General features: G+C 42.0%; 1 protein-coding gene across 1 annotated transcript in view; it reads left to right on the top strand.

Moving 5' to 3' along the window:
• The first annotated feature begins 5786 nt into the window (after positions 1-5786).
• LOC118006335 (complement component C9-like) overlaps positions 5787-27318 on the top strand; it is a 53142-nt gene continuing 31610 nt past the window's right edge. The window contains exons 1-5 of the mRNA XM_034998953.1: positions 5787-6019; positions 17115-17220; positions 17731-17875; positions 18251-18398; positions 25552-25690. Of these exons, the coding sequence (XP_034854844.1) occupies positions 5943-6019; positions 17115-17220; positions 17731-17875; positions 18251-18398; positions 25552-25690 (615 nt within the window). The 5' untranslated portion in view covers positions 5787-5942. The remainder of the gene's footprint in view (positions 6020-17114; positions 17221-17730; positions 17876-18250; positions 18399-25551; positions 25691-27318) is intronic.

Raw genomic sequence — 27318 nt, 5'->3', positions numbered from 1 at the left:
CTTTCTTTCTTTCTTTCTTTCTTTCTTTCTTTCTTTCTTTCTTTCTTTCTTTCTTTCTTTCCTTCCCCAATGTGCTCTTCCTCACAGGTTTCCACTCTGCTGGGTATGAATGACAACATTTATTCAGGTCCTGCCACCCTGACCCAGCCATGGTCACTCCCTCTAAGGGTACTCTCTTTCTCGGCTATGTGCGTAGTGGTTCACATTTCTTCCCCTTTTCCTGCTCTTCTCCATGATGATGGCTGGTTTGATGGGGGAAGAGGAAGGTTGAGAAGGGGCTTAGATCCTAAGACAAGTCCTTGTACTGTCCTCTGATTCTTCCAGTGTCTACAGCATATACCTCATTCTACTTGGCTACTACCTTGTGAGTTCTATAGCTAATACTCTTGGCTAAAGAATGGGGAGTCTGGTCCTCTTCATGCAGCTGAGGGACCTACAAGGCCTGGTGATTCTGCCTGAAGCCTGGGCCCCCACCTTGGCCCTCACTAACTGGGCCTTTGCATCTCTGCCCTCAACTCTAGGGCCACATTGTTCTTGATGGACAGCAAGTTTGCCAGCTACCCTCTCTATCCCTCCTCAGGGCCTGGGAACTTCTTGGTATCCTCTGTGGCCCACAACAGCCAAAGAAACCTATGAGGCCAAATTCAGTCCCTCCTCTGTCCAACCACACACCACAACCACTTTTGTTCTGGTTTGGCTTCCCCCATACTGGGGAAGTCTGGAAGTTGCTCTCCCAGAGTTCCAGATGGCAAGAAACATCTGTCTCTGACCTCAACCTACTTACCATGCTGGCCTCATTCCAAAGTATGGCCTGAAAGACTACTGCAAACACTCATCTCCAGGCCTCCCCCACCCCCCCGCCCCCACCACCACCACCCTGTCCCTCTCACAACTGCTCTGCTCCAGCAGAAGAGGCAGTCTTCTCACATTACTTACATCACAAGCCATGCTACCCCACTACTTTGAGATTCATGGGTGACCAATCGCTGCTTTATTCCACCATCTCCTTCCCTGGTCAGTAAGCCTCACAGTTCAGCCTTGAGGCTGCAGAGTCAAAAAAACAATTTTAAAAGAGAAAATTAAAAAGAATTTAGGATTTGCCAAGCATCATCCCCTATTATATTTAGTTGTGTTTACACGTTGTCAATTGATAAATCTGTATATAGTTGTGTCCTCGAATACTAGTTTCTTTTTGTCAAAGTTCCAAGTTCCAGAAACCAAACATACCTGAGCCAAGGGAAATCTACCAGTGATCCTGTAACTCTGAAATAACTATGGAATAACTATGAAGTACCCATTATGAGCCCACTTACCACTATGCATACTGTCAAAATATTAATGCAATAAAAAGAAAGATGACTTCCAGATATAGAAACCAGAAAGACAGTTAATGGTGACTCATTAATGAAAATAAAGAATATAAGAAGAGCTTCCTTGACAAGGACAGGGCAAGAATTATGTGCATGATTTTAGACAGAGCAAGTTCAAATTACCATAGGGAAATCAAAGTCCACCTTGAGATTTCTTAGAAGTACTTGAAGATTATTAAGCTGGAAAGTAACAGCATAAGTTTGCATTTTTCAAAAAGTTTCACTTCTAGATATCTATACTTCTAAAACAAGAACCCAGAAGATTCTGGTAAGGGAACTTCAACCAACCACTCTTTTGAGACTTCTGGTTCTGAAGAGTAGGCTTAATCTTAAGAGTGGATAAGAAAAGAAGGGATAGACTGAGAAGTGGAGAGGGTAGAGGACAGACCCCTGAGGAATATCAGCATTGTATGATAGACAAGGGAGAGGAGCTGGCAAAAGAGAAGCAGAAGATGAGGAAATGTTGTACCACAAAAGTCAAAGGAACAGAGAGCTTTAAAGCATAAGAATGGACAGTCCAGGTAGATGCCCCTATGGGACAAAGATCAGGGCCAAGAAGTGTCCACCAAATTTAGCAATAAGGAGGTCTTCCGTGGAGTAATGAAGGCCAAGGGCAAACTGCAATACGTTGAGCATAACCGTGTAGTAAGGGAAGAAAGTTGATACAGACTGCAAAAAAAGTGTGGCTAACAAAGGCAAGTGCAATAAGAGAAACCCAAAGTGGAGAGATCAAGGAGCTGGATGTTCAATAAAGCAAAGAAAGGGGATATTGAGAGTAAGAGGATGAGGTAACCCGAAGACTTGGAAATCGTGATCAGACAGTAGGATATTGACATTTGCAAAGATGAAGCCATTACATGTGTTAGAATGACACTAGGACAGTGGGCTAGATGGGATTAAGATAAATATTCATAGAACTGATGGAATCAAGAAAGAGTGAGGTGGGGTGGTACTTCAGAGAACACTGAAATCAGTAAAGGAAAGGCTGGAGTTAGTGTGGGGAGAGAGAGAGAAGACAGTGTCTTAAAGTCTTGGGTGAATGCAGACAGTCAACAGTGTCGGTAAACAGAAGGGGCATAGCCAGCTCTTGTCAACTTCAAAAGAACAAGGGATTGTCTTGAGTCTTTCCTTAAACGAAGTGCTGTAATGCAATCAAGGGGGCCCTAAATACTTCCATGTGACTGTAAACAGATCTGAGCCACAGGAATTCTTATTACTGTAAAGGGATCGCCAGACTTACATCACTCCCGTAGAACTTCACACGCAGCCCCAGAACCACTCCGTAGAGAAACTGTTCCTCTTTCTTTATAAAAGAGCTTGTTTGAAAGTGTTGTAATGAAAACGGCATGGAAGCCACAGTGAAGAGAGCTAGAATCTGATGCTGCCCCACCCCTGACTGTGTGACCTTGGGAGTGTCACCTCCCCTTCCTGGACAGCATTTTCCTCATCTATATTTCTTTATTCACCTATTAATGCATAATTCCCACTCTCTGTTGAAGCCTACTAGTGGTGGGCACCATCCTAGACGTTGAGAATATAGCAGCAAGCAGGACACACCCCAAACCAAGGGGCTGCCATTTGACAATTCTAATTCCCTCCAGCGGGTGGGTGGCTGTGTTTTAAGTGAAAGACTACAATTTCAGTGTAGTGGTGTACGATCCGTGGATCTTTCCGGATTCAGTCAGAAACAGATACAGAATGAGATGGCAGCTCCTACGTGGGATCCCTGGACACTGAGGGAGTCCATGAAATTTCTAATAATAAACTTCCAGAAAACTGCTTGCATCACTTTAAGAGATCCAGATGGAAATTATGCCCAACACATTTACATCACTTCAGTAAAAATAAGTGTTTCTGCCTGATGGTCGCACATTCTAATGTACACATGTGCGTGGCTCTGCCTTAAAAACGGGAGAAACTATTATTACTGTGCAATAAATATAATTTAGAGCCACAAAGTTCCCAAGCAAATTGAAACCAAAGGGAAATTAAAAAAAACAATTTTTTTTAAGGCTCCTGAGCGGAGAAAACTTTGAGAGCCCTCAGCAGAGTGGAAAACTGTGGCATCAGAATTTGAAGACATGTTTGTTCAAATCCCACTTCTGCCGCTTTGTCCGCATAGTCTTGGCTGTATTTCTCTGCACCTCATCTGTAAAGCTAAACCAGAAGCCTACCTTTTACGGAGTTGGGGGGGTTTAGTGAGAAACTTTATAGTTTCATGTTGTTTAACGTGACATAATTAAAACAATAACAGCAACAGACCTGATGCGTGGTGGGAAGAGCCGGAGACGTGGAGGCAGGCACACCAAGTTCAAATGCCAGTTTCTGAGCAACTGCAGATGGGTGATGCTGGGCAAATGATGTAATCTCAGGGCACTTCCGTTTCCTCAACTGTACAATGGATTATTTTGAGGATTAAATGAGACTTTATATATATAAGTGTGTATATGTATATATATATATATATATGTATATATTAGCTACAATATATGTCTATTAGCTTGACACATTATAAAAGTTTGATAAATGTTTATCCTTTCTTTTCTTTGAAAGCCATTACATATTAAATAAAAATGTTATTCTTTTCACTTCTCTAGTCTAGCATGCTTCACTTCCCCTAGATATAACTGAAGTATAAACTTCATTTAAAAACATGTCAGATACATAATAGATGTTAAGGGCAAAGAGGAGTTAAGAGCACTACAAAAATGTAATGTATATTATATTTTACATGTCACTAACATATAATATATAATTAATATATTGTTGTTCTATTCTACTGCTCCCATTCCTTTGCTACATTACATTTAGCCTGAACCATGGGGATAAAATAAATAGAACTTCTACAGAGCAATTCAGCATTTAACTAGCCAGCTAAGGAATTCCCCTTCTCCCCTCTTCCACCCGGGGTGGGGGGGTAAGGGACACTCAGTCAGTCTCCAAGGACAGAGGTGATTTTCAATGTTCATTCACATCTAATTATCAAGTATCGCCAAGTCTAACCAATGAGCATTAAGCCTAACTAGCATAAAGCATCATCTTATCTTGCCTGCTTCCAAGTCCTTTCTGATAAGTACCCTGGCAGGGTCCAGAAAGGCCACGTAAGAGTCCAGCATTGCTCCATCATGCTTGACAAATTCCTACTCTATCTGGGTGCAGCCCACTTGTCATTAGCTAAGACTCGCAAGAAGTGTCTTGGGCATAGATTTCATCATTGGCATAGAGATGAGGGTTGCTGCCCACATTCGAATCACCGCATTACTTGGCAGTTCTGCACTGTCTGCAGGTTGACAACAAACTCAGGTACCAATGAAATTAGCCCCATGAGAGATCTCAAACTATCCACATGAAAAGGAAAGGAAGGCAAGAAAGCCTGTGGAGAATAAATAACTTTTACTCTAAGGTGGACCATTAGTGGAAAGGTAGGGTGGTGCTGGAAAAACTAGCTGTCTGTTATCCCCCAACCCCACCCTCTGTTTTTTATCAGACTGCGTATGTGCTAATGCTTGAAAATTGCCTCTTTGTAATTAATAAGTATTGATGAAGGCCCCTTAAGTCCTGTGTCCACAGACATTTTTTCAAAAACTTAATGAAATACTGCTTCTCAAGCTGGTCATTCTAAATCCCGACCCTGGCCACGCATTTGAATGACCCAGTAAGCTTTAAAAAAACACGGATGCAGGGTCCCATCCCAGATCAATTAAATTAGAATTCAGTGGGGGGTGGGCCGGCATCAATGGTTTTGCACAGGTTCCGGGTCATTCTATTGAACAACCAGTGTTTTAAGAGCAGCCGTGACACCCACATTCTCTGGCACTTCGAAAACACCTTACCCTTTCCACCAGTCCCAGAGAAAGTGAAAATATGCAGGGAGGGGGTCCTTTAGGATGGACTGGAGCAAATTGCTCCATCTCAGGATCTATCTTGCTGACAGGTGCATTTCTGAGATAAGGAGAACGTATCCTCCTGTGGGATGGTGTACACGCCTTAAGGACTTTACCTAGATTCTTCAGAATGATCCACCGGGTCTATAAAGACAGCCAGCTTTGTAACTGCATTTTGCACTTGGCAGTACCCGTGCATCAATAACCCACACGGCGCAGTCTCAGATGGCCACATCGGTCCCTGCCTCCTTTCCAGTCACCACAGTTCTTTGACTAATTTCTTTTACTAATTTATGCCTCTCTGAGAACCATCCCCAGACCCATTTTCCCCCAAATTGCACACTCTCTCATCCTTCCACCCAGAGTCTCCCCAGATGAGAAACACTGGAGTTCTCTTCTGTTTTTGTTTTTTTTTGTTTGTTTGTTTTCAACGCTCCCACTAATCTTAGTCAATTCAGCACTCACGGGCTGGATGCCCGAATATGCTCATCAATATGAGAAAACAGTAGGCCAAGAATTACGACATGACTCTCCTTTGATTGGACTTTGGCTCCCAGGAAGCCCAGTTCGACAAAAATCCTGACTGAAAACAAGCAATAATTGTTCCCCCAGTTCTCCGGCCCCTTGCAGATAAACGCCTTGCTGGACCTATCGGCCATACACTGCGGAGCCGTCTTAGCCAGAGCAGATGTCTGCGGGCCAGAGGTTTGCCTTGGCTCTGTGCATTATAGAAATCAGTGTCCTGACCGCTGGGCCCACTGCTAGGTGAGTCGCTTTTCTGTTTGTCTCTGGAATTTCACTGCCGGCTTTGATATTTCAAGGTCTACTTCTTAGCAGGAAAGCAGGTAAAAAAAAAAAAAAAAAAAAATGTCAACCCACATTGAGATAGATAGCCTCAAAGTTTGAAAAAAGGGGAGGAAAAGTGCAGGGGTGTGTCTCTGAGAGTTCTCTAAGGAAACCTGTGGCCGTTTCCAGCAATTTCTTTTAAACAAGGCATTCAAATGTTAAGGCCGAGATAGTCTTTCAATACTTGGAATTATGAAACAAAGCTGGTTTTCACCAGGGTATGATTGATAAACCTGAGTATATCAGTATCTCACATCCGAAAAGTTTAAAAGAAAGAAAATTAGCCTCTCCCTCATTCTGCCTCCATTGTCTACCATTCTTGACAATGGGCTACCTCACCTTTGTGCCCCCGTGTCAGGCGAAGGTTAGGCATTTTGCTTCTCCTCCTTGACATCCCAAGTTGTGTCCAGAGGCACACATTTTGACCTCAGGCTTAGGGTTGTAGTTCTTCCTTTCGAGAAGAATCACCAGGGCGCCTGGGTGGCTCAGTTGGTTGAGCGACTGCCTTCGACTCAGGTCATGATCCTGGAGTCCCTGGATCGAGTCCCGCATCCGGCTCCCTGCTCAGTGGGGAGTCTGCTTCTCCCTCTGACCGTCCCCCCTCTCATGTGCTCTCTCTCTCTCATTCTCTCTGTCTCAAATAAATAAATAAAATCTTTAAAAACAACAAAAAAAAGAAGAATCACCATCCTGTGGACCTGTCAGCCATGCTTCCTGCAAAGACTGACTTTCTCTCCTTTTGTTCTGACCCTAATTGGGAACAGGAAGCTCATACCAAGCCGAGCCAGGAAACAAATCACGCAGGTACTATGTGCTTACTGAATACCTATGCTGCACCCAGAATTGCTGGAGAACACGTACACCATCCAATACAGAATGATCCAATTTGGGGACAGCATTGAACTATTTCGGGTTTTGACAGCGTAGCTGGGGGACAATATCTGCCCAGACGCTCACCCTCTGCCCAGACATCACTGCAACCTGCAGCCATTTCCACTCGGTCATCTGACTCTTGGTTTAACCAAATTCTGTTTTGGAATCGGATGGCCACGGCAAGCAATCTTCCTTAGCCCCTCGGCTGCAGCGGGGGCCGCCGCAGCTCCTGGGCCCCACTGGGCAGGTGGTTCGCTCACAGGGCTGCGCCGTCCAGTAGGGGCTCACGGAGCTGCGGGTTCGGCTAAAGGCTGCACCAGGCTTTCCTTCGTGCCCTCACTTCCTCTACCCCCGTGAGCTAAAAAGCCTTGTTCCATTCAGAAAACATTTTCACTTACCGGGCAATCGGCACAAGGGGGATTTGGGAAGGCAGTTAGTGAAAGTTGCTTTAGCCTTCTGGTTCTTACCCTGACCCTTTCTTAAGTTAAAAAAATAATTTAAACAACCCGCATTCCTGGATTGAGACTCCCGCTGATCAAAAATGAGAGGCTGCGGGGAAGGCTGCAACCACTTTGAAGTTTGTGCCCCCGGGTCCCGGCCACACTCAGCTGTTGCAGGGAGGACCACAAAGGCCCCTTGGTCGGCCCCCCAGCTCTAAGCAACTGCACTGCTGAGCCAGATTTGGGTTGGAGCGCTCTCACCGCCAAGCCCCTTAGGAGTTTGTTAGGGTTACCCTGCTCGAACACTCGGTGCTCTGCCCCTTGATAGAGGGTTGAGATCAAAACAGAGTGTTCATATCCATCATGAAGTGAGACACACAGTTCGACCAGAGACCTGGAGTTTGCAAATGATTTTTTTAAATACAGATTTGATCAGAATGGCACACTCCTCTGGAGCAAGGCTTCCCAAACTCAGCTCCAGGCGCCATTACTAACGAACGAACCATGTAAGTTTGGGCAGGTTACTCAACCTTTCTGTTCCTTGGTTCCCTCATCTGTAGGATGGCAGTTGCATTCATTTCCTAGTACCACAAACCAGGCGGCTTCCAACAACAGAAATCTATTATCTCACGATTCTGGAGGCTGGAGGTCTGAAATCAAGGTGTCCGTGGGGCTGTGCTCCCTCTGAGACCCTGGGTAGGATTCTTCCTAGTTTCTGCTGGTGGCCGGCAAACTTTGGCATCCTGGGCTCATAGCTACCTAATTCCAGTGCCTGGCTCTGGCACCGCAGGGCTATCTTCGATCATCTTTCCTCTGTGCATGTTTGTCAGGTTCCAAATTTTCTCTTTTTATAAGGACACCAATCATATTGGATTAGGGCCCACACTAATGAATTCACTTTAACTTGATTTCCTCTGTAAAGACCCTCTTTCCAAATAAGGTCACATTCTGAGGTACAGGGGTTAGAACTTCAACTTTCTGGGCAGTGGGGTGGGGTGGGGGGACACAATTCACCCCATAACAGTGACAACAACAGCACCTATCTAATAAGGGTCTCTGTGACAGTTAAATTATTATATATATGTTGTATTTACAACATCTGTGCCTGGCACAAAACTCAGTATATTTGAAATATTCTTTAAAATAATAACTTGCTATTGCTTTGATAGGCTCTCTGATTGAGGAAAGGAAGGGATAGAATTATAGCTAGCCTTCAGGGGATATCACCTGGCTGCACATACTTAACCTGGAGCCACAGTGACCATGAGCTATTGCTACCGGAGAATCGTTGGGGATGGATAAACATAAGAGGGCCCATGAAGACAGGTCATAAGCAGGGCATCATCTCTTAGGTCTCTCAATGTGGAGTAGAAATGTTAAAACCGGTGTGTTAGTATAGTCATAGCTCTTAACACAGGCCCTGGAACTGGGTGGCCTGAGTTTGATTCCAGGGTCTATAGTTTATTAGCTTCGTGACCCTAGGCAAAGTCCTTGATTTCTCTAAATCTGTCCCTCACCTGCAAACTGAGAATACAACTGTGACTTGCTATGTGAAATTCCTGATAATTCATGCCATGTCCTTCGCACAGTGAAGGGGCAGCTTTGAGGGCTCCATGGGCACAGCTATCATTATATATTTTTTTAATTTGTAAATAACAACATATTGAACCCACGGTTCAAAGATCAAAAAATATAACAAGGTATACATTGAGAAGTCTTGATTTCCCCACCCATAACTTTTCATGAGATTTACGTTTTTACATATAAAGTACTTAGAATCCTACCCCTCTTGCCCTACCCTATTCCCAGAGGCAGCCACCTTCATTAGCTTTCTGTGCATCCTTCCAGAATGTTTTAGTGCAGATTAAAGCATAGAGTCATATGTAATCTTATACTTCCCCTTTCTTTTACATACTATCTTGTACTTTGTTTTTTCCTCTTTTCTTTACAATATATCCTGGAAACCTTGCTGCATCAGTTTAGAAGAAACTTCCTAATTCTCCTCACAACTGATTAATGTCCCATTGTGTGGATAGGCAGTCCAGTTAATCTATCTTTGATTGATGAAAACTTAGGTTGTTTCCAACCTTTTGTACTATAAACAATGTTGCAATGGATATTTTTAGTCCTATATCATTTTGCAAGTAGATAGTTATACCTGAGGACTAATTCCCAGAAATGATGTAAAGGAGTCAAAAGGAAATCACCTTTGTCACTTTGCTAAAATGGTCCCGTGGCCCCAGGAGGTTTGTACCACTTTGCACTTTGCCCAGCAGAGTGTGAGTGTGCTTATTTAACCCACAGCCTTGCCAACAGCTCTGGGCCAACTTTTTGGTATTTGCCAGTCTCATAGGTAAAAAAATGGTATCTTCAAATAGTTTTAATTTCCCTCTCTCTCTTTTTATTATTTTTTAATTGAAGTATAATTGATATACAACATCCTATTAGTTTCAGGTGTACATCATGATGATTCAATGTTTTTATGCATTATGAAATGATTCCCACAATAATGCTGCATATCTTTTTATCTGTTTAAAGGCCATGTGTATGTTTTCCTTTGTGACAGTCCATGTCCTTTACTCTTTTTCCCGTTGAGCTTCTTGTCTTTCTCTTATGGATTTCTATAACCACTTTATAAACTAGTCCTTTGTCTCTGGTATGAATTACAAACATCTCCCCCAATCTGTCATTCATCTTTTGAATGTATAGGTGGTGTGGTTTTGGTGTAGTTATAATTTTCATATTTATCTCATTCTTCATTTTTCAAATAGCTAAGAAGGAGCACTAAACTGGGAGTTAGAAGTCCCAAGAGTGGCTAGGTAGGTGGCCCTTGGAGAGAAACTGCCTGGGTTTGAATCCCAACCTGGCCACCAAGTGCCCTCTGCTGTGTAACCTGAGGAAAATTACTCACCATCCCTGTGGCTCAGTTCATTATCTTTAAAGTGTGATAATAGGGGCGCCTGGGTGGCTCAGTTGGTTAAGCGACTGCCTTCGGCTCAGGTCATGATCCTGGAGTCCCAGGATTGAGTCCCGCATCGGGCTCCCTGCTCGGCAGGGAGTCTGCTTCTCCCTCTGACCCTCCTCCCTCTCGTGCTCTCTGTCTCTCATTCTCTCTCTCTCAAATAAATAAATAAAATCTTGAAAAAAAATGATTAAAGTGTGATAATACTAGTCATAGATATCTCATAGAGCTGATGTAAAAATTAAGTAAGGTTATAAGAATAAAGGCTTCGAAGAGTTCCTGATGTAGACTAAACACTCCCAAATGTTAGCAATTATCATTCCATTTATTTGAGTTAAATTTATCTCAACAATCTGGGAAAGTACCCAAACATCTGTTAATGGAAAAGCTAGGCTTAATTATTAAATTGAATATATCCAACATGTCAGTTTTCCCTCCTTCTCTGGTGGTATACACCTGTGTTTTTAATATTCACATTCAATACAAGTTAACAGATAATTTATTTGTCAACTACTATTGGACATGGATGGTCATTTGTTTATTCATCCAGGTAGTACAGCAAATATTTATTGAGTTTGCAACACGGGCCAGACATTGCATCAAGAACTGCAGCTTAATACTGAACGTGTTACACGGGTCTCTGCCCTCACTGGGCTTACAGTCTACTAAGGAGTATAAACAACGGGGCCAGTGGCGCAATGGATAACGCGTCTGACTACGAATCAGAAGATTCTAGGAATATAAACAAATATACAGCGACTGAAACTCAGCCAATGTCTCCGAGTGAAGCCCATGATGCTAAGGGAGATATGTTCCTGTGACTGTCACCATTCCACTCGTGCACTGGCTTCCTCTGTTCCAGCTCTTCAAGGACTTTGCTCCTGTAACTCTGCCCCTCCCTCCTGCATCACCAATAGCTCCCTTTGTATCCAATCATTCCCATCAGCCTACAGACATGTTGTAACATTTCCGTTAAATGTTGGCTCATCCTCAGCCTTACTCCAGACACACACTCACATCTAGCCTCATGGAGCGACATAGCACTTAACATTCTGACAACTCTCAATTTTATATCTATGGTGCACCCTGCTTCCCTGAACACAATGTCTAATTACTTAAGTCAGCAGCTCTTGAAAATCTAACAGGCATCCCAAACTTAACATGTCCAAAACATACCCATTGATTTCTCTACCGACCTCACCCAACCTACACCACTACTCACAGAGTTACTCAGGTAATAACTGGGGAATCACAGGTGACTTCTCTATTTGCATCCTTCCCACGGGCAATCTAACGGCACGTCTGGTGGTATTATCTTTAAAATATATCCCAAATCTGCCCACTGCCTGCTATCTCCACTGTGACTATTCTAGCCGAAATCACTATCATTTCTGGCCTGTATCCATCCTGCCCACACCCCACTAATCAGTTTTCCATCTAACAACGAGAGACATTTTTAAATCTTTTGAAAACATAACTCTGGGTGTTACTCCTGTTCTCATACTCCTCTAAGAATTTCCATCAAGCTCAGAATCAAATCCAAACTCCTCACCACAGCCTACAAAGAAGGAGCTGCACCCTACCTGTTTATCCAGGCATGTCTGCCACCCTCTTTTTGCTCACTCTGCTCTGTCACTGTACTTCTGTGCCTCCGACATACTGTCTCAGGGCCTTTGCACTTACTTTCCCCTAGTATAGAACACTTGTTTTCCAGATACTCACATAGCTTCTCTCTGAATTCATCCAAGTATCTCATCAAGTATCACCTTCTGTTCTGGTCACTTTTGCTATGTAACAAACCATCCCAAGACAGTAGCTTAAAACAATACCAATTATTTTACTGATTCATGAGTCCAAGGGTTGACTGGGCTCAGTGAAGGTGTTCCCATGGGTCTCCCACATGGATGTAGTCAGATGGTGGCTGGGCCCGGGATTCTTATCATGGCTTCTTCACTCGTGCCTGTCATTTGCGCTGGGAAGACCCAAACTGCTAGGGGCTGGAACAATTGATTTTCCTTGAGAATCTGTCTCTCTATCTCTTTCTTTCTCTCTGTCCTCCATGTGGTAGACTCAGGGTAGTCAGTTTCATACATAGTGGGAAAAGGCTCACAGAGCACATGTCTTGAGATAAGCCAGCAGAATTTGCATGGCCTTCTCGAACCTTAGGCTTTAAGTGATCCGGGCTCACTTCTACTGCATTCTACTCATCAAGGTGTTAAGAAAGACACTAACGGCTTCAGGTGGAGGGCACATAGACCCCGTCTTTGATGGGAAGAATGACCAAAAAAATTGTGAACACATTTTTACATCACCACACCTCCTCTGTGAGGGTTCTTTGACTACCCCATATAAGAAAGCTCCTTCCCCTACCCCAGCCCTAGAGCCCTCTCTATCCTCTTATCCTGCTTTATTTTCCTTTACAGTTCATATGTCTTCACTGATCTTGCATGTTATAGTTGCTGGATACTCGTTTATTGTGTATCTCACCCACTAGAATGTAGGCTCCATGGTGGTAAGGACATTGTTTTGTAGCCCCAGCCACTAGAAGCATTCCTGACACAGAGCAGGCCCTCCATAAAGGTCGTTGAATATTGCCTCATTGGGAGCACATGAAAGAAGCTCCTAAATAATACTTGGAAAATCAGGAAAGGTCCTGAAAAAAATGAGTGTTGGACACTGCTGTTATATTATCTTTTCGTCTTGATGAATTGCATGAACTAAGCCAACTGGCAGATCTGTGGGTTAAGAATGCAGTCCTAATTAGCTTATATTTCTCCACTCACAGGAGCCACATTGTCTTATTTATTGACAAAAAGATTCCTTCCTATGGCAGGTGTTTTTTCGCCTGGGTCTGCCACAATGTGTCCTGGAGAGTGAGCTGCTCCTGAGGTTTCCTTTTACTAAAGCTGGAAGCTTGTCATGGCCGGGAGATGGAAGCAGGCATACATCAAGGGCCCTTCATTTAATGCATTCCTGGCCCAGAGTTAGACCTCCTGTTGTGTTGATATACATCACTTTGATCTGGGAAGTGACTTTCAAGCTGAGATTGAAACACTTAGAGATACGTTTTACTTGATAAACACATTTCATCTAGGAATCCAGAAAGTGCTTTACAAATACTTCTCCACTCAGCCTAATAACTCAGCAGGGTGAACGGCAGGTGGTAAGCATGGTGCATACACAGTCTTTGAGCCACAAAACATTATCTGCCTAGTGAGTCAGAGGAGCTCAGGAAGGAGCAGTGGGCTCAGAAGGAGCTATCCAAGATCACTTATCTTCTTTCTTAATATTTATGTAGTACATTCATTTCAGTTACACATTCCTTTTGCATAATCTACTATTTCCTCCTGATAATTCCCCAGAGTCCTGCTTATTTTGCCTCCAAGTAACCAGGTATCTGGTGCAATGAAGAGAAAACAGCCAGATGCTCACACTTTTCAGTTTATTTTTGCCTAATTTGACATCATTTAGGTTTAAGCTTAAAATAGATCCAGGCAAGAACCAAGTTGTCCAACTGATGTACTTTACCTAGAATGGCTCTATTAAGAAAGAAGGAAAGAAAGAAAGAAAAAAGAAAGAAAGAAAGAAAGAAGAAAGAAAGAAAGAAAGAAAGAAAGAAAGAAAGAAAGAAAGAAAGGAGGGAAGAAGGAAGGAAGGAAAGGAAGAGAGAAAGCAAGGAAGAAAGAAAATTTTTGTTAACTTACTGTATTTCAAAATGTCTAAAAAGTCATAAGACTATTATATCCAAAAAGTGTTGACTATGACCTTTTAGGATTTGATTGGTGATGGGAAAGGGAGGCAGCATAGGGAACAGGGCAAAATTGCAGTGAACTAGGAGTGGAGAGAAGTAGATTCCGAATCCAGTTTTGCCACTAACTGTCCAACTTTGGATAAGTAGTGTAGTTCTGGTTTTAGTTTCTCATCTGTAAAAGAGAACTAATAACGCCTACAAAATGAAGTCTCAGTGGTAGAATAAAAGATTAATGAGAAAATGAGATTTGAAAATTGTCTAGTAAAACTAGTAGACAAATAGAAGAAACTGCTTAATTAAAAAAAATTTATTGAATGTTGTGAGCTGAATTGTGTCCCCTCCCCCCATTCATATGTTGAAGTCCTAACCCCCAATATCTCAGAATATGACTGTATTTGGAGGTAGGGTCTTTAAAGAGGCAATTAAGTTAATATGGGGTCATTATGGTGGGCTCTGACCCAATACGACTTATAAGAAGAGTCCTTATAAGAAGAGTAAATTTGTACAGAGCTGTAGAGAGGAAAGATCATCTGAAGATGGCCATCTACAAGCCAAGGAGAGAAGCCTCACAAGAAACCAACCCTGCAGACACCTTGATCTCAGACTTCTAGCCTTCAGAACTATGAGAAGATAAATTTCTGTTGTTTCAGCCACATGGTCTGTGGGATCTGGTTATGACAGAACTAGTAAGCCAACAAATACACTGCGCCTGATATCTAGAGGGCTGTAAGTCTCACTCCCAGGGCAAAGATGTGATAGAGGACTTTCCTAGAGGGTCATTCCAGGGATGAATCCAAATCGTGGTCTAGGAGGGCAATAAAAGATCAACGCCAGAGCTCTCTACTAAGTCCAGAGTGTGAGTCAAATCTGTAAAAAAGAAAAGGAGTCCTTTAGTTAGAAGCTGACAAAGAAGGGAATCAGTGTGTACATAATTAATGCGGTGTTATTATTTATGTAAAGGATGTTAAAGAACAGTGTATGGGCGATGCCAATATCTTCGGAGCAGGATCCCGGTCCTTGTGTGTGAAAAAGATGAACAGCCTTTCTCATCAGCCCCCATCACTGGCTGGGTTCTAGGCTTGCCCACTCCTCACTCTGGAGTGTTTACAGTGGATTTTACCTTCCATCATGATCCTTCATTCCGTACTTCACCCTCTGAACTAGTTATTCACTGAAGCTGTTCTCAGTGGCAGGTGGGAAGGATAAAAGTATCATGTCACTGATCTATAGGGTGAATTTTTTAGAACCAAGGGAGTAATCTCTTTGGGGGAGATGCTAAAACAAAATGCTAACCTGACCATCTAAGTAAGTGATAAATACAAAAAAGATAGACAGGAGCAGATAATCCAGTTGAAGGCAACAGGACTAATACTGGAGAAACAAAGATATTGAAAAGATCCATAGAGACATTAATAAATAGAGCCTAGAGTAATTCCCAACATTAATGATAAACCAGCTCAGTGATATTTTCAAGTTAGTGGTAGCTTCATGTTTGAGCTATATTGATATAATGAGCACCCCCAACCTACTCGAACTGTACCCTTTCAGATTTCATGAATATGCTCTGATGCGGTGTTTCTCAACAGTGCATGAACATGAGAATCACTTGGGGTACTTTTTAAAAACATTTGGTGCCTGGAGCCCATCCTCAGAAAGCCTGATTTAATTGTTTTGGAGTGACAATCACAATCATACAAATTCCTATTTTTAATATCTGAGGATTATGACATGCAGTGTATGGAGACCCACTGCTATAGATCATAAAGGCGCATCTGCCGTTGCCTCTTGATGAGGCCCAATAGTTCCAGAGGAGATCTTAGTTTTATGGAAAAGTTCTAGCAGAGAATTTCTCAGCCCTGTAGTTTCAGATTCACGCTAATACTCAGGCTTCCAGGAAAGCAGGTTCACCAAAGAGTTTTGGCAGCCTTTTTAATATAGGTGTAACCTGTCCTTTTAAAAGATGGATGCTTATCAGACCCCCTGATTTTCTGGATGGTGTAGGATGTCTCCAGTCTTAAAGTCTGCCTTATTGACAGACAAATCGTGCACAAGTAGAATGTGGGTGGTTCACTAGGAGATTGTAGCCTAGAGAAATATAGACCTAGATCTGCCCAAGAAAACATGATCAAGAACTTCCTGCCCCTTCTTGCACGTAGTTATTCATTTGTGTTCAGAAAACATTTACTGAGCACCTACTATGTTCCAAGAACTTGATATGCAAGCTGCACAGGTTTAGAAGTGTCCCAGATCACTGATGTTGTTATTTAGAATATAAGCTCTTTTAGTTTGGGGATCATAGTTTTTGCTTTATTTTGTTTTGTTGTTTTGCACACCATTATATCCCAGGTGCTGGCTACAGGAGCGGCTGGGCTGGCTGGCTTACATTTGCAAGAGAACCAGGCAACTGGAGGCTTTTTCAGACTCTGGGGGACACAAAGTGAAACAAGGTCTCTAGCCTCACTGAGTTCAGAAGGTAGTGGGAAATCTAAGACTAATCAATGTAAAACAGGCAGCAGGATGACTTGCCCGTTTTTCTCATCACCATTACTATCTTTTGGTTAGGTCGAAAGTTAAGTCACAAAGCAGTACGAGAATTCAACAAGAAGACCAGATGAAAACACAGAGCAGCATACGATCAAATGCCAAATGAGAGATCTAGTAAAAGGATTAGTCCTTTGATTTGCGAGGCACCTGGATGGTTTAGTCGGTTAAGCGTCTGCTCAGGTCGTGATCCCAGAGTCCTGGGATCGAGCCCCGAACTGGTCTCCCTGCTCAGGAGGGAGCCTGTTTCTCCCTCTCTCCCCTGCTTGTGCTCTATCTCTTGCTTTCTCTCTCAAATAAATAAATAAAATCTTAAAAAAAAAAAAAAAGGATAAGTCTTTTGATTTGGAAGGCAGAAAAGTAGTAAATAAATCAGACTGGCTCGGGAAGACTTTGTGGACACAGACACTCGTCATGCCATGAAGTTGACGCATTCTGTTATCTTAGTTATGGCCCACAGATAATACAAGAGAACGAGAAGCCATTTCCCATCGACTGCAGAATGAGCTCCTGGAGCGAATGGTCAGAATGTGACCCTTGCCTCAAACAAATGGTAAGTGTTCATTGTCATTCCCCACCCATGACCCCAAATGGAAACTGTGTTCCCAGCATCTCCAGGAAAAGGACTAGGAGGCAGGGAGCCTCCAGCTGAGTTCCAAACTAAGAAGGAAAGATAAATATCTACGTGAATGAGGCTCGATTTGCCTGGAGATCTCAGCGTGGCACACAATGGTAAATGCGTGCCACGAGGACCCGGATGCTATAGGAGAGACGGCCAACCCTGGCATGCAGGGTGTTACTTTAACATTAGTGACTGCTTTTAGGGCTTCCATCTTTTTTTTTTTTTATTATGTTATGTTAACAATCACCATACAGTACATCATTAGTTTTTTATGTAGTGTTCCATGATTCATTGTTTGCATATAACACCCAGTGCTAGGGCTTCCATCTTAAAACCATCGACTCAACTGGGTCTGGAGGACTACAGTGTTGTGGATGCAGTTTTAGATCATTATCCCTTTTGGCCATAGAAATTCTAATATTTCCAGCTGGTTTTACACAGTTCCGCTCAAGGAGCATTGAGATCTTTGGACAATACAACGGGCAGAAGTGCATAGACGCTGTGGGAGACAGACGACAGTGTGAGCCCACTGAGGCCTGTGCAGACATGGAGGAGGACTGTGGCAATTACTTTAAATGCGATACAGGTAATCCCTGCATCCCCCTTGCTCACCACAGAGCTAAAAGAACGAAGCCTGCTTTTACACGCTCGTGTTTCCAAGTGCGAAAGGGGCCGGTCAAAGGGCTGTCTGTAAATGCTGCACAGCACACACCTCCGTGGGGCAGGTGCAGCCTCAGAGACAATGATTCCTGGTTTCCACAAGTTAGTTAATAAACAAGGCATCTTTAGATTTACCGTAAAAAAAAAAAAAGAATTCAGAAATAACTGTAAAGGGTGCTTCTGAGAATTCAAGTGTGTGCCTGTTCCCTCCCCTCTATCATTAAAGTCCATTTGCTAACTTCAGGAAGAGAAAGGAAATCTGTCGTTAGACACGCAGTGTCTTTCTTGATTTTGATTGCAGGCAGGTGCATCAAAAGGGGGCTTCTGTGTAACGGTGACAATGACTGCGGAGACTTTTCAGATGAGGTTGATTGTGAAGGTGATCTCCGTTCCCCTTGCCGTGAGAGGATCGTGGAAGAATCTGAGCTGGCTCGGACAGCAGGCTATGGGTCCGTATTTGGCTTAAATGTTTCTAGATGAAGATGGGTGGAAGGGGCACCTCAGTCTTGCCTGCCGCGCTAGGGTGGTGGAGGGTCTGCAAGGGCGGGGGGTGGGGGTGGGGAGCAGCTCCCAGGTCTGCCTTCTGCTTGAAACATGCTTGAGCTTAAAAGAAGGTAAGTGTGACATGAGTATCTCGAGATCATTTGGACGAAGCGCAGGAGGGGGTCTGTAGAATCTGGAGGATAGGTGATTTTCTCCGAGTCCATCAGGAGATGACACACCTCGGTTATGAACCTCAGGAAGGCCACAACAATGTTCAAGTGACATGTTACCACTTGACATTGAGTTGCCAGTGGTAGGTCTGGCCATTCAAATATTTGAATTGTCAGTAAGGCTGGTCTTCCCTGGGAACTTGTCCTGGATCTACGCCAGGTTATCAGTTCTCAGGAGGTAGAGCATTGTAGAGTCAACCCGAGAGGAAAGGGCAGAAGAAGCAGTTCTGATGTGGATGGTGATGGTGTTGAGACTCTGGTTCTCATTACAAAGTGAAGTTTCACCCACTTTCTGTACAAAACATAGGGGCTCTGGCCAGCTAAGCTCGGATGAGAGGTCTTGGACAGTTTAGAACTCAGAGTGTCACAGAATAAAGACCATCACCCAGAGATCTGCGCTCTGGGAATTAGGAAAATGACGTAGGCCCGAGGTGCTGTTCTGTTCTGTTCCATATGGTCAGAGAAGATTCCAGGGATATCCATGACATAGTTTCCATTTGTTGTTCTGAGCTGTTTTCAGCAAAGGTACTTTGGGTAAATTTCTTGGCAAATTGTACTCAAAAGAGACACAGCTTTTCCCAAGTCCACTGGTCTATTGACAGAGATGGCATGTGGCTCTGTTTCACTGCCTGTCATGCGATGTGTCTTATCAACCTCATGATCTCAGTGCCTGGTTCATCATAGGTGCTCCATAAACCCTGGGTGGGGGGGGGAGTAGACAAATAGGTGAATCAGTCAATCAGTTCATGAATTAATGAAAATAAGTGCTTCTAAAATACTGTCAGTTGGCATCAGGTAAGATTGAAACTGGGTCCCTAGAAATAAATTCAGGTTCAGGACTTAAGTCCTGGGAATGGGGATAAGGAGAGGAAAGAAGATGGGGATGATGGTAAAAGCAAAGCTAATAGAGGGACTAAGGTACTGGTTCCCAACCAGGGGTGATTTTTTTCCCCAGAGGACATTTAGCAATGCCTGGAAACTCTTCTAGGGGGTCACAACTGTGGGGGATGGGATGGAGGACTCAGGGGGTGAGGTAACACGGCTACCTCCAGTGGGTAGAGGCCCTGGATGGTGCCAAACATCCTGCAGTGCACAGAGCAGCCAGACCCACAGCGTCAGTGGTGCTCTGGCTGAGAAACCCTACACCAGGATAGGGGGCAGTTCCTAAGATAAGGCCTCTGGATCGAGGTTGGCTATAAATGGAGATGTCTTCTCTCTCTAAGCCAGATGGAACTTGAACTTTTGAATCTCAATAAGGAGAAAAGTCCAGGGTACCAAGAGTCAGGCACCAGATAAAACATTTCATACACCCTTTATTCACTTTATAAAATCTTGTCCTAGCAACATCCAAGTATTGCCCACGAACTAAGGGTCTTTGGCCCTTAGCCTAAAGGTAGGAGTCTTGAATCCAGTGTACAGTCTTTGTCTCCAAACACAGGAGGTTCTTTTAATAATTGTCAGTAAATGGTATGAAGGTTGTCAGAAACCTTAGAACCAGATCACTGCATGCTCCAATGAGTTCTGACTCATCCTGCTGCTTTCCTTAGGGAGACACTGTGAGTCTGTGGTGAAAGTCCATTATGACTTTGTTTTTGCTTTATTTGGGATCCGAGAAACAGTTTTCTCCTTAATCTAAACAGATGGGCTTGAAGCAGGGCATTGCATATATTATGTATTTTCGCTCCATGCAAATTTGCACCTTGTGAAAGGATACAGAAATTTTAGCCCTCTCAGTTGAAAAATAATCATTCACAATCTATTCATTTTCTTTGTTCAGAGAAAAAAAATTATTATATAACATTTGCTAGAAAGTTTCATAATGAGGCATCCTAGAGAGCTGGCTAAATATATCATGCTTTGCCACGGTAAGAGCTGGTGACAGGGAATGACACAGGGCTGAGTCTTCAGGACCAAGCAAGAGGGTGGGATCCCAGTTATGGGGAAGGTTGGCTGAAGAGGTGAAAAATGAGGTAGGTCCTCATAGAATAAATCTACCAGCATTTTTTATTAAATTCCCATTACCATGAACAATTACCTATAACCAGTCTTCCTAAAGCCTATTATTCTCCAACAGCTTTCATTTGCATAATACTTTGAACTTTCTTTTCTACATTTTTTTCTCTATAGAGTTTTCATAATAATCCTGAGGTTGTCAGGGGAGGTATTACATTCACTTTACAGAAAAAAGAAAAATGAGAGAAGCAAGTAAGACCATTTTATCTCTTTAGATTCTAGCAGAACTCTTTAGTTTCCAGTGGAACTAAACCCAAGTTTCTCTGACTTTTATAAAACTATGTTTTTTTCACCATGCCACCTTACCTTGGCCTCTCCCCACATGCTCATCTCCACCCACATCATTTTCCCCATCACTGCAAAACCTGTAAATCAACACCCTAGCTTCAAAGCAAAACTAACCAATGATCTCCTTAAGTTGCTATTAATTATCCGAATTTTTGAATTAAGAGTATAGAAGAGTAGAAATCAGTGATTAATATTTAAGAAGAGTTCTCAAAATGGCATGCTTTATTATATTGGTGATATTCCTCAATCCCATGAACATTATGTATTTATTTACCATGCATCACCATTATTCTTCTAAGGGTTTCTGGGATATATTGAATAGAGGTAATAGGAGTAAACACCCTCGTCATAGCAACAGATTTATAAACTGCTTCTACACAATCCAATCTGGAAAATCTCAACAAGTCTTATGAGCAGTCATATACAATCAGACTCTTTCATACATGAAAGTACAAGTACCCACAGTCATTAATTTGTACCTGTTTTTTTCATTTGAAGGACTCCCCCTTAAATTCTTAATGCCAGCAGAATTCCCTTGTATCACAAATATTTCCGCCTCTTGCCTTGTAGGCATTTGAGATTCTCCAGAAGTGTTTAGGGAAATCCCCTAACTTGCACTCATTGAAAAAATATAAATCCAAACCAGCTGTAAATGATGTATGGTAATGAATTACTTTTTTATGTGATCTAAGCATAGCACCCCTTCTGTGGAGGGAGCTTTCTTTTCTGGTCACCTGGTAAATGGGAACTGCCTATGGTTCTAGATGCTGGCATGAAAACAGGCATCTCTAGGTGCTGCCAAAATACACATGATTTTTTTATTTCCCAGGCGATGACATTCCATCCATGAGAAGTTTTCATGTTTCTTGGCCGAAAAAAAAAAAAAAAATTGGCTCATTCTAGACTAGACTGGCTGTCTCTATAGTAGTGGAACCAAGTCAAAAGTTTTGAAACATTTCTTCCTTAGTTGTGCTTTAGACTGTGGAGCAGTTTCATTGTAACTTTCCAGATGGATCCAGCCAACTAGTCAGTTTGCTGTTCTGTAAAATAAAACCTTCAAAGTGGGGTATGCATACTACTGTGGGGTGCAAAAAGACTTTCTAAGGGGGAGACAGGTAAGTTTTAAGGTAATAGTTTCCTCAACTATTAGTGGCTTAACTAATCTATTGAACCAACAGTAAATCTTTTATTCCATACATACGTATTTTTCATAAACTTGAGAAGCTTAACAACCCCGTGGCATCCAAGTTGTGAAGCCCATTCTCCCCTCTGCAGTCCCCTTTTGTAATCACCTAACTTTCACCGTCCAAAAGAAGAGTACCCCCCTTACCCACCTCAATTTTACTCTGTGGTGGGAAAACCAAAAAACATTTCCAAATATTGGTGCTCAGTTGGACTCCAGTGCCTTGTAAGTCAACCCATCTCCAATTCTCTTTGAAAGATATTGTAATCAATTATCAGATAATGGGCTATACAAATAATTTTTAATGAAAGACTAGTCTGTGATCTTTCTTTTTGGCACAAAACTCAGAAGATCAAAGAATCAAGTGACATTGCCATGCCAAAATTCCTTCTATTCTTTTCCACTTATGTACATGAGTAAAGTTTCTCAGGATTTGTGTCTATAAAAATGGAAAGTAAGAATACAGTCGATCCTGAATCTTGTCTTTTTCTAGCAATAAGCAGTATCCATCTATGAAGGCAGGAACTAATCACTTAATTAAAAAAGACGCCCGTTCTTTTCACTGAGACACCTTTCCAAAAAAAAAAAAAGAGTTTGTTAACTATTTAAAACATTTTAATATATATACTGCTAATAATTATAACTCAATCCAGAGGAGTTTTTACTTATTTAGACCTGATAGTTAAAGGATACTTAATATTTTTTAAATTTCAGTTAATACCTTTTTGGTACAAAAAAGTATAAAAAAGTGATCCATTAAAACTTCTGAGCTAAAATAACATTACAAGAGGTTAAACTTCTGTGGTGGAAATAGAATAGAAGTATGGATTCAAGAATCAAAAGTGGGTAGGGACATATGGGAAATCTCTGTCTCTTTCACTCATTTTGCAATGAACCTAAAACTGCTCTAAAAAATAAAGTGTCTTTAAAAAGAAATTAGAATAAAAAGGAATATCATAAAATCTCTAGTTGCTAAAGAAAGATAAACATTGCAGCGATTTGATACCCACCATCACTATGGCATTTATATTTCACTGGATTTATTTTAAAAAGAGGCAAAATAACTGTACTTTAAGATGTAAATATTTATAGCCTGCTGAGAAATTATATCCTTTGCAACTACTTAAACTTAAGATGAAAAATCTTAGATGTCACACCAACACTGTGCAGGCAGGCAAAATTTGTCATCATGTTTTCATAGAGTAGACAAGCAGAAAATCTGAAGACTACTACGCGAAACCATGCCATACACATTTCCTCCTCCAGGCTTTTGTGCACACCATTCTTCCTGCCCTTCCATCCCCATCCTGCAGCGCCCAAATCAAATCCTACTTCTTCTAATCTCTATTTATGACCCTGCCATGGGGTTTCTTCCTTTTGGGAACCTGCGCAGCACTTGCCTGTGCTACTTGGCGCACGTGTATTTGACCTTGGACTCTTTTTTGAAATAGGTGGTTATGTGTCCAACTCCATAATTTGAATACAATTTTCATGAGATCAAAGACTGCGTATTAACTCTCTTAATATTACTCACTATTTACTACAAATACTACACTCTGTGTAGATATCATAGTCACCCAAGAGTTAATCATCATTATAACAAAGATTAACGTCATTGTTCCCTGAAAGTGAAGAGGTACAGAGTCTCTGTTAATACAGATTTATGAAGGACAAGTTCACTATAGAACAAAGAAAATGTACTGCAGGGCTTGTTTAAGAAACAAACACAGATAATTTGTTTCCAGTGTTCCATGTCTTTGTATCAAAACCTTAGTCATACCAAAGGGGGGGGCGCGGGGAGGTATTATTCATTTGCTGTAGATGCAGGGATGGGTGAAGAAGTGAAGCTGAAATGTTAACCTACCATGAGGCATTAGATGTTTGAGAAAGTAAACCAGATAATAATGTCTCTTTTTTCTTTCTTACTCAACTAAGCCTAATTTTTGGCCCTATATTAAACTTTAGGGCCATAGCATTTTTCATGAAAGGTTCTCATAGAGCAAAAAATCAGAAGTGGTTAACTATACAGTTAGCTCTGAGAAAGATATTCCTGAATTGGTTCCTTAACCTACCTTCCTTTAAAGTTGAGCTATAATGTCGTTTTCTTTGTAGATTCAACATTTATTAAGAATGTGCCATTTGGAGGCACCTGGGTGGCTCAGTCAGTTAAGCATCTGATTTTGGCTCAGGTCATGATCTCAGGGTCCTGGGATCAAGCCCTGTATCAGGCTCCCCGCTCCGTAGGGAGTCTGCTTGTCCCTCTGCCTATTTCCCCCACTTGAGCTCTCTCTCTCTCAAATAAATAAATAAATAAAATCTTAAAAAAAAAGAATGTGCAGTTTATGTGAAGATGTTGTTTTTAACTAAACCACTGGCAGTAAGATAATCTTTTTTATTTTTTATTTTTCTTTCATTAGCAATGGGTTTTAGAGTAAACCATCTACACCCTTTGACATATTACTCTTGAAACCAACATCTAGATTTATAATCCAGTTCATTGGAGTTTGGGATGTGGTCTAGATCCATGGAAGAATTTCTGCTTTTGTGTCAAACTCAGTTATAGATGTGCAGATCAAACCTCTATTTTGGCCTCCCTGGTCTGGAGCCATATATTCCAGACTAGACAGCAATGACCATTCTGATTAACAGAAGTGTACTTCACAGAGAAGGAACTGCTCCTTGTTCATACATTGCTTTTAGGTCTACAAATCAAACTTAACTTTTTTAAAGCTAGATAAGATTTCTGTTTCTGAATTAAAGCTTGCCAAATAAAAATATTTTGCTGAGAGGAAAAAGTAGAACTTTTGAGAATGCCTTGTCAGGATGCTGAAATTTTTGTATTTCCCCTTGGAAAGTATAGTAGAAATAATATAAGCCTGGAGGGAATGAGGTTCTTGACAAGCAATGAGACAGCTGGAGGAAAAGGCTTCAGTTTAAAGAGAATGGGGAGAGAAAGAGCCCCAATGTTGATTCATAGATTAAAAATTACATGCATATGTTATACTGCCCCCCCCCCCCCCGAGATGCTCTGTTCTCAAATAATTTAAATAGGGTACTACAGAGTTGGCTCTTAGCTTACTAGGGGAGGTTAGCTAAGAGTTACAGCAGTGGAGTTAAGACTCTAGGAGCCAGATGGTCCCTTGCTCCCTAGTTATTGCATTTCTTTCATTGTGCTCCCAACAATGCCCTAGTTGCCTGGAAGTTTATAAGGCCTTCCTAACGTATGCTTGCTGCCAGAGACATAAAGCAGAAGTGAGCAGACTCTTGCTTCTGTTCCTGATTATATCACGCATATATGGGGTGATGGGGACATGAGCCAAAGCCTTCTCTTTCCCAAGCTACAGAGGACTGCCTTGCATTAGCTCCTGGGATTTCCATATCTGATGCTACTCTGTTCATTTTCAGCATCAACGTCTTAGGGATGGATCCCCTAAGCACACCTTTTGACAATGAGTACTACAATGGACACTGTGACCGCGTTCGGGATGGAAACACCTTGGTCTACTACCGTAGACCCTGGAACGTGGCTTCTCTAGCCTATGAAGTAAGTCTCCTCAGAAGCAAACATATTGCTCAGCTTTAAGCTGAAAAGCCACTTCAATAAATGTAACACTAAATAATGTGAAAAGTTCAGTAGACTAAGAATCTGATGGGCATATAAAATTGACTGAAAGAAGAGGAGGTGTAGCTTCGATCTCTTTAGAAAACATACAGTGGTCTACAGTCAACCCTCAGGAATGGGCGCCTAGTAATAGTTTTGGCAAATACTTAGACTCCATTAAAAGAATCATCTAAAAGCCTGATAAAATAAAAATTAAATTAATGCTGATTTAAGTCCTGGGTACACTGCTCATGCTATTTAAGCTCACTTTTTTTTTTTTTTAAAGATTTTATTTATTTATTTGAGACAGAGAGAATGAGAGAGACAGAGAGCACATGAGAGGGGGGAGGGTCAGAGGCAGAAGCAGGCTCCCCCCCGGGCAGGGAGCCCAATGTGGGACTCGATCCTGGGACTCCAGGAACATGACCTGAGCCGAAGGCAGTCGCTTAACCAACTGAGCCACCCAGGCGCCCTAAGCTCACTTTTTGCTAGCCTACAAATCAAAACTCTTCTTGACATTGGTTTTTTCCTCAGCATTCCCCTAGGTAAGTCCTGCTTGACTAATGTGAGTGGCTGTTTTCACTCACCTCAAACCCCTCTAGCTCTTGTTAAACCATTTCTTAAAATGATTTTTGCTCTACCCAATGCCTCTCCAAACTTAACCACCTTCCTGAAAGTCACCTAAATTCTCTAGAACCATCCACAAACTGGAACCCTCTGTTTAAAGGATCAATATTTGTCACCATTAGAGAGATTTTTTTGGTCTAAGCAAGATAAAAATAAAGAATAATAATTCACTTATTCTGAATCAGGAGCTACAATAATCTGTTTTTTTTTTTTCAATGGTCCCATTGGTGACCCATAAAGTTTACTTTATTCAGTTTTCACAAAGTCCTTTATCACTGTGGTCACTCGCAACGGTTTCCAAAACACATATACTTTTAAATAAATGTAGTTAATATTTCTTTTCTTTTTAATAATGTTGTAAAACAGTCCCTACTCATTGCAGCCTGAAGCGATCCTGCTCTCCCATGAATACTAAATATTTTAAAGTCTGGACTATTTGACTGGCATTTCTTTTACATGTGACCACATTATCCTATTTTTTTTTCTTTTTTGTACCTGTAAGGCCAGCATAGAATCATTTTGCCACAAATTTCAGGGAACGTGTTGGATTATTGATTTTTCCCCCTCATGCCAGGTTTTTACCCTCTTTAAGCACATTTTTTGAAGGGAAGATGATCATTTTTCTAAAGGTTATTACAAATGTTCCACTTTTTTTTTTTAATTTTTTAATTTTTTATTAGAGAGAGAGAGAGAGCACAAGCAGGGGGAGTGGCAGGCAGAGGGAGAAGGAGAAGCAGGCTACCCGCTGAGCAGGGAGCCCGATGTGGGGCTCAATCCCAGGACCCTGGGATCATGACCCGAGCTGAAGGCAGACGCTTAACCGTCTGAGCCACCCAGGCGCCCCAAAATGTTCCACTTTCTTAAAAAAGAATACTCCAAAGATAAGGTGACCTTTGTCATTGCTGATGGAAGAAGGGTTGTTGACATCTTACTTTATTTGGTTT

This window comes from Mirounga leonina, unplaced genomic scaffold, assembly GCF_011800145.1.
Source record: "Mirounga leonina isolate KUSES-001 unplaced genomic scaffold, KU_Mleo_1.0 Mir_96, whole genome shotgun sequence".
NCBI classification, from domain to species: Eukaryota; Metazoa; Chordata; class Mammalia; order Carnivora; family Phocidae; genus Mirounga; species Mirounga leonina.
The sequence above is the reverse complement of the archived record's forward strand: the minus strand, read 5'-3'. Positions and strand labels throughout refer to the sequence as shown.